This window comes from Bombina bombina, chromosome 10 (assembly GCF_027579735.1).
Source record: "Bombina bombina isolate aBomBom1 chromosome 10, aBomBom1.pri, whole genome shotgun sequence".
Lineage (NCBI taxonomy): Eukaryota > Metazoa > Chordata > Amphibia > Anura > Bombinatoridae > Bombina > Bombina bombina.
In genome coordinates this window covers 121,859,633-121,866,730 of record NC_069508.1, presented here as the reverse complement: position 1 = coordinate 121,866,730, position 7,098 = coordinate 121,859,633, and the positions used below count along the sequence as shown (strand labels likewise).

Here is a 7,098-nt window from a genome sequence, read left to right as displayed (position 1 = left end):
GCACATGCTTTAATAAAAAGGTTCCATTAAAGAGACTGTATACACCAATTGTCATATAACTACATGTAATAGACACTACTATAAAGAATATCCACAGATACTGCTCTAAAAATCCTTTATAAAACCTTTTAAAAACTTACTTAGAAGCTCCCAGTTTAGAATTGTTGATGTAGTCTGGGACACCCACTCAAAGGGTCTGGCTAAACAAAAAGAGCAGACATTTCCTGCATATGAAAAGACAGATTACATTAACGGGAGCCTGCAGGAGTCTGTGAACGTTGTATTCATCTGACACTGTGGGGCTTGGTTAGAAGTCTGAAAATCAGCACAATGTTTTTAAAAAATAAGCAAAACTATTCATTTTTATAAAAACAGTACCAGATGGTCTATATAAATGGATCATCTACAAAACATTTATCCAAAGAAAAATCTAGTGTACAATGTCCCTTTTAATATAAACAAAAAATCATATTTCATTAGTTATTAACAATTGCTCTTGTTTTTTTGAGATGTATATTTAAATGATCATAAATGGTTAGTGATTATAATATTGGTTTACAAAAATTAAATCCTTCTTTTTTGTTTCTCAGGTGCGTAAAGAATACAGTAAATGTTTCAGACACTCGTATTGCTGCGGTGGTCTTCCAACCGAGAGCCCCCACAGTTCTGTGAAAGCGTCGACTACAAGAACTAGTGCTCGCTATTCCTCTGGCACACAGGTAACAAAGAGGTTGACAGCGTTTTTAATTAACCTTATTTATAGCAACTCTTCAGAGACCCATTTAGTTCAGATGCACTAATTGTCTTCTCATTATAGTGATCTAGATGGCAAATAGATGTTTTTTCCTCTTTTCATGGAATTGATTCAGTTTTAAATATTTCCTCAAGGTCTTTGATTAACTTCCTATTTTTCCCCTAAACATATTGTACAATACTCAATTAGTAAGTTCCACAATTATAATTGCAGTTAATTGAATTGGAATATAATATTTTTGAAATGGAAGGATTGCTATCTTCTACTTAATTGTTTAGTGTGCCAGAAACTGCCACTTGTGCCCAATTGTAATCCAAAAGATAATGATAATGTTATGTGACTTTTACTAACAGAGTCGAATCAGAAGGATGTGGAATGACACAGTGCGAAAACAGTCAGAATCGTCCTTTATCTCAGGTGATATCAACAGCACGTCTACTCTTAATCAAGGTAATTAACTGCCAACATTTCATACAAATGTTTATGAAATGAATGTTCTTTCAACTTAACATTTTGCGCTTTAGACATAAATGGAAAAGTTGTTTTTTTTTCACCCTAATTAAAAATTTAAAGACTAACTTTTTATTAAATATTTTTTTATCCAATCAGTGTATATCAAATATGAAATATATATTTGTGTAGTTGAACCTTAGAGAGAATGTATGAGTTTTTAGTTAATTTGACAGATATATACAGTATATATACACACACACACACACACATATATATATATATATATATATATATATATATATATATATATATATCAAAATAACAAGAGTATTGCATTGAGCAATGATACTTTTTTTATTGGACGAACTATACATTTATAAGATGACAAGCTTTCGGAAGAGTTCCTTCCTTTATCAAGTCTGAAGCAATACTAACCAATTCAATGGAATTTACAGATTGTATCTTAAAACACAGAATAGCTAAGAAGACAGTGCAGGGAGAGGAGGAGGTGTCGTAAAAATCATGAGGGGGGCTTAGGTAACAGGCAGACAGTGTCCAGTGTAGGAGAACAGACAGGGGAAATATATAGCTTTACATAGAGCATATACTGACATAAAGTTATATATCAATATTGAATCAATATCTATAGAGATGTGAAATTGTATATACAGGGGGAATACAAAAGTTAAGAAAAGACAAAAGTGTGGACATAGGCTTACCTGTGTACCTATGTATAAAGAATGTGGAATATACAATGTAATTGACTAAATGAAAGTACATTACAAAAATTTTTGATAATGTGTTAAGAATCCAGAGTCCACATTTAGTCCAGAATTAAACAGGTTGAAGTGCATTATCATTTTCATTTCAAAGGTTTTTCTTTCCATGGTGTTATTGAAGTTGCCTCTGAGAATTTTGATTTTGAGGTTTTGGATGGAGTGGTCAGGTTGGGTGAAATGGTGACCAACAGGGGTGCAGTATTTTGTTTCACAGTGGTTTTTGATTGAGTGTCTGTGTAAGTTCATTCGAAGGTGCAGTTTTTGGCTTGTTTCTCCAATATAGCATCCCATTTCACATGCAGTGCAATGTATCATGTATACCACATTTGCAGATATACATGAATATGCCCCTTTAATGTTGTAAGATTTATTATTGTGATTTACTGTGCTGCTTTCACAAACGTGTTGACACAGTTTGCAGCGAGCTTTATAGCAGCACTTGGTTCCATTCTGAGTGTTCTTTTTCTCAAGGGGTAGCTTCCTATGTACCAGTTTCTGCTTTAGGTTAGGTGCTTGTCTGTATGCCAGGATTGGGGGTTTTGGAAAGATTTTTTTGAGTGTGGGATCCTCTAAGAGTAGTGGCTGTAAGTCTTTTATGATTTTTCGTATCCCTTCCACAGCAGGGTTGTATTTGACTACTAGTGGGATACGTGATATGTTTTTCTTCTCCCTGTATTGTAGTAAGTGTTCACGTGGGGTATTGAGGGCAGAGTTAATTTTTTTATTTATAATCCTTGTTTTGTAACCTTTTTCTCTGAATGATTGGGACAATGTGATGAGGTGTTTGTCACGGTCCTTGGTATCTGAACAAATTCTGTGGTATCTTGTAGCCTGACTGTAGATTATGGATTTTTTAATGTGATTGGGGTGGGAGCTGGAGCTGTGGAGGTAGCTGCATCTATCTGTTGGTTTCCTGTATACAGATGAGTGCAGTTTGCCATTTGTGATGGATATTGTTGTATCCAGGAAGTTGACACAGTCTCTAGAAAAGTTCATTTTAAGCTTGATTGATGCATGAAATAGATTAAATGATTTATGAAAATGTTCAAGGTTTTTTTCTCCTTCTGTCCATATGATGAAAATATCATCAATGTAGCGAAAGTATTTGAATGGTTTGTGAGGGTGAGTGGCTAGGAATCTCTGTTCTAAGTCAGCCATGAAGAGGTTTGCGTACTGTGGTGCCATTTTGGTGCCCATGGCTGTTCCCATGATTTGTAAGTAGATGGAGTGGTTGAAGATGAAATAATTGTGAGTAAGTATAAATTCTGTAAGTTTACTGACTGTAGAAGCACTATATGTCTGGTTAAGGCTGTTGCAGGAAAGAAAGTTTAAGCAGGCATCAATACCATCTTTATGTGGAATATTGCTGTACAGGGATTCCACATCCATTGTCACAAGTATAGTATCCTCTGGCAATTCTGTTATCTGGCTGATTTTGTTAAGAAAATCAGTGGTGTCTTTTATAAAGCTAGTGGTGTTAATAACTAAGGGCTTAAGAATATTCTCCACTAGGCCCGATAGTTGCTCAGTCAGAGTGTCCATGCCTGTTATTATTGGTCTTCCTGGGTTCCCTGGTTTGTGGATTTTTGGGAGCATGTAGAATGTCCCTATGCTTGGGTTAGAGGGCACCAGTTTGTCCAGTTTATGTTGCGTGTGTTTAGGGAATGTTTTAATTAGTTTTCTAAGTTGCAAAGTGTATTCCTGGGTGGGGTCCTTTTCTAGTTTTTTGTAATAAGTTTGATCTGATAATTGTCTATTTCCCTCTGTGATGTAGTCCTGTGTATTCATGATCACCACTGCTCCTCCCTTGTCCGCAGGCTTAATGGTAATGTTTTCATTATTTCTTAAGTTTTTTATAGCGTTTTTTTCTAAGTGTGAGAGGTTATACATTATTTTTTTCTGCTGTGTGTTGAGCAGAGATGCAGTTCTCAACCGGAAGCTTTCAATATAGCTGTCCAATTTTGTGTTGCGTCCTGGTGCAGGTGTAAAGACTGTGTTCTTTTTTCTTCCATTGTAGTCCTCCATAGTGCTGGTATTTTCTTTGTCATAGAAGAATTCTTTTAGCCGCAATCTCCTGAAGAATTCTTCTAAGTCTGAGTACAGTTGGATTTTGTCTAGATTTGTACTTGGACAGAATGATAATCCTTTACACAGTACTGATATCTCTGGCTCTGACAGGTGGTATTTTGACAGGTTCACAATCCCTGAGTTTTCTGTGTGGTTTTCTTGGTTGGTGACAGTTTGTGTTTTAAATGAGGTGCTGTTATTGTCTGTGGACGTTTGGTCATTTGTTGTTGAAGTTGTAGTTGATCTGTCACGTGGAGCTCTGTTTTCTTGCATTTGGTGTTTTATTCTGTTTTGTGACAGGCATGCAAGTTTCTTCTTTTTCTTCTTGATAAAATTTTGTTGTTGTGCTTTGTGGAAGTGTTGCATTTCTTTTTTAATTTCTTCATTGTACCCATTATTTTCTTGTAGTTTTTGTAGTAGGAGCTGCTTTTGGTCTTTTATTATTTGCTTTTTGCTATATAGTTGATGAATTAGGTTATTTCTCAGTTTCTCACTGGTACGTCTGCAAAGTTTTTCAGCATACTCACAGTTATGAGTGGTTGCAAGTGGATTCTTAATTTTCAGTCCATTTGGAATGAGATTCATTTTTTTGCAGGATGATAGGAAGTATATATCACTGTTGATCTGTGTTTCTTTTGTGATCAGTTTCATGATTTGCTTCTTATTATGGCTATATTCAGTATCTTCCATAGTCACGTTGATTGGAGTAGCCATGTTAGTCCAGAGATTTAGATATCAAAATAACAAGAGTATTGCATTGAGCAATGATACTTTTTTTATTGGACGAACTATACATTTATAAGATGACAAGCTTTCGGAAGAGTTCCTTCCTTTATCAAGTCTGAAGCAATACTAACCAATTCAATGGAATTTACAGATTGTATCTAATTAAAACATTCCCTAAACACACGCAACATAAACTGGACAAACTGGTGCCCTCTAACCCAAGCATAGGGACATTCTACATGCTCCCAAAAATCCACAAACCAGGGAACCCAGGAAGACCAATAATAACAGGCATGGACACTCTGACTGAGCAACTATCGGGCCTAGTGGAGAATATTCTTAAGCCCTTAGTTATTAACACCACTAGCTTTATAAAAGACACCACTGATTTTCTTAACAAAATCAGCCAGATAACAGAATTGCCAGAGGATACTATACTTGTGACAATGGATGTGGAATCCCTGTACAGCAATATTCCACATAAAGATGGTATTGATGCCTGCTTAAACTTTCTTTCCTGCAACAGCCTTAACCAGACATATAGTGCTTCTACAGTCAGTAAACTTACAGAATTTATACTTACTCACAATTATTTCATCTTCAACCACTCCATCTACTTACAAATCATGGGAACAGCCATGGGCACCAAAATGGCACCACAGTACGCAAACCTCTTCATGGCTGACTTAGAACAGAGATTCCTAGCCACTCACCCTCACAAACCATTCAAATACTTTCGCTACATCGATGATATTTTCATCATATGGACAGAAGGAGAAAAAAACCTTGAACATTTTCATAAATCATTTAATCTATTTCATGCATCAATCAAGCTTAAAATGAACTTTTCTAGAGACTGTGTCAACTTCCTGGATACAACAATATCCATCACAAATGGCAAACTGCACTCATCTGTATACAGGAAACCAACAGATAGATGCAGCTACCTCCACAGCTCCAGCTCCCACCCCAATCACATTAAAAAATCCATAATCTACAGTCAGGCTACAAGATACCACAGAATTTGTTCAGATACCAAGGACCGTGACAAACACCTCATCACATTGTCCCAATCATTCAGAGAAAAAGGTTACAAAACAAGGATTATAAATAAAAAAATTAACTCTGCCCTCAATACCCCACGTGAACACTTACTACAATACAGGGAGAAGAAAAACATATCACGTATCCCACTAGTAGTCAAATACAACCCTGCTGTGGAAGGGATACGAAAAATCATAAAAGACTTACAGCCACTACTCTTAGAGGATCCCACACTCAAAAAAATCTTTCCAAAACCCCCAATCCTGGCATACAGACAAGCACCTAACCTAAAGCAGAAACTGGTACATAGGAAGCTACCCCTTGAGAAAAAGAACACTCAGAATGGAACCAAGTGCTGCTATAAAGCTCGCTGCAAACTGTGTCAACACGTTTGTGAAAGCAGCACAGTAAATCACAATAATAAATCTTACAACATTAAAGGGGCATATTCATGTATATCTGCAAATGTGGTATACATGATACATTGCACTGCATGTGAAATGGGATGCTATATTGGAGAAACAAGCCAAAAACTGCACCTTCGAATGAACTTACACAGACACTCAATCAAAAACCACTGTGAAACAAAATACTGCACCCCTGTTGGTCACCATTTCACCCAACCTGACCACTCCATCCAAAACCTCAAAATCAAAATTCTCAGAGGCAACTTCAATAACACCATGGAAAGAAAAACCTTTGAAATGAAAATGATAATGCACTTCAACCTGTTTAATTCTGGACTAAATGTGGACTCTGGATTCTTAACACATTATCAAAAATTTTTGTAATGTACTTTCATTTAGTCAATTACATTGTATATTCCACATTCTTTATACATAGGTACACAGGTAAGCCTATGTCCACACTTTTGTCTTTTCTTAACTTTTGTATTCCCCCTGTATATACAATTTCACATCTCTATAGATATTGATTCAATATTGATATATAACTTTATGTCAGTATATGCTCTATGTAAAGCTATATATTTCCCCTGTCTGTTCTCCTACACTGGACACTGTCTGCCTGTTACCTAAGCCCCCCTCATGATTTTTACGACACCTCCTCCTCTCCCTGCACTGTCTTCTTAGCTATTCTGTGTTTTAAGATACAATCTGTAAATTCCATTGAATTGGTTAGTATTGCTTCAGACTTGATAAAGGAAGGAACTCTTCCGAAAGCTTGTCATCTTATAAATGTATAGTTCGTCCAATAAAAAAAGTATCATTGCTCAATGCAATACTCTTGTTATTTTGATATCTAAATCTCTGGACT

The 7,098-nt window shown here is 36.0% G+C and overlaps 1 protein-coding gene across 3 annotated transcripts in view; it reads left to right on the top strand.

Annotated features, from left to right (window-relative positions):
* ADGRL2 (adhesion G protein-coupled receptor L2) overlaps positions 1-7,098 on the top strand; it is a 276,588-nt gene that overhangs the window by 260,193 nt on the left and 9,297 nt on the right. For all 3 annotated transcript variants that reach the window (XM_053693323.1, XM_053693322.1, XM_053693321.1), the window contains 2 exons: positions 591-719; positions 1,108-1,204. In XM_053693323.1, the coding sequence (XP_053549298.1) occupies positions 591-719; positions 1,108-1,204 (226 nt within the window). The remainder of the gene's footprint in view (positions 1-590; positions 720-1,107; positions 1,205-7,098) is intronic.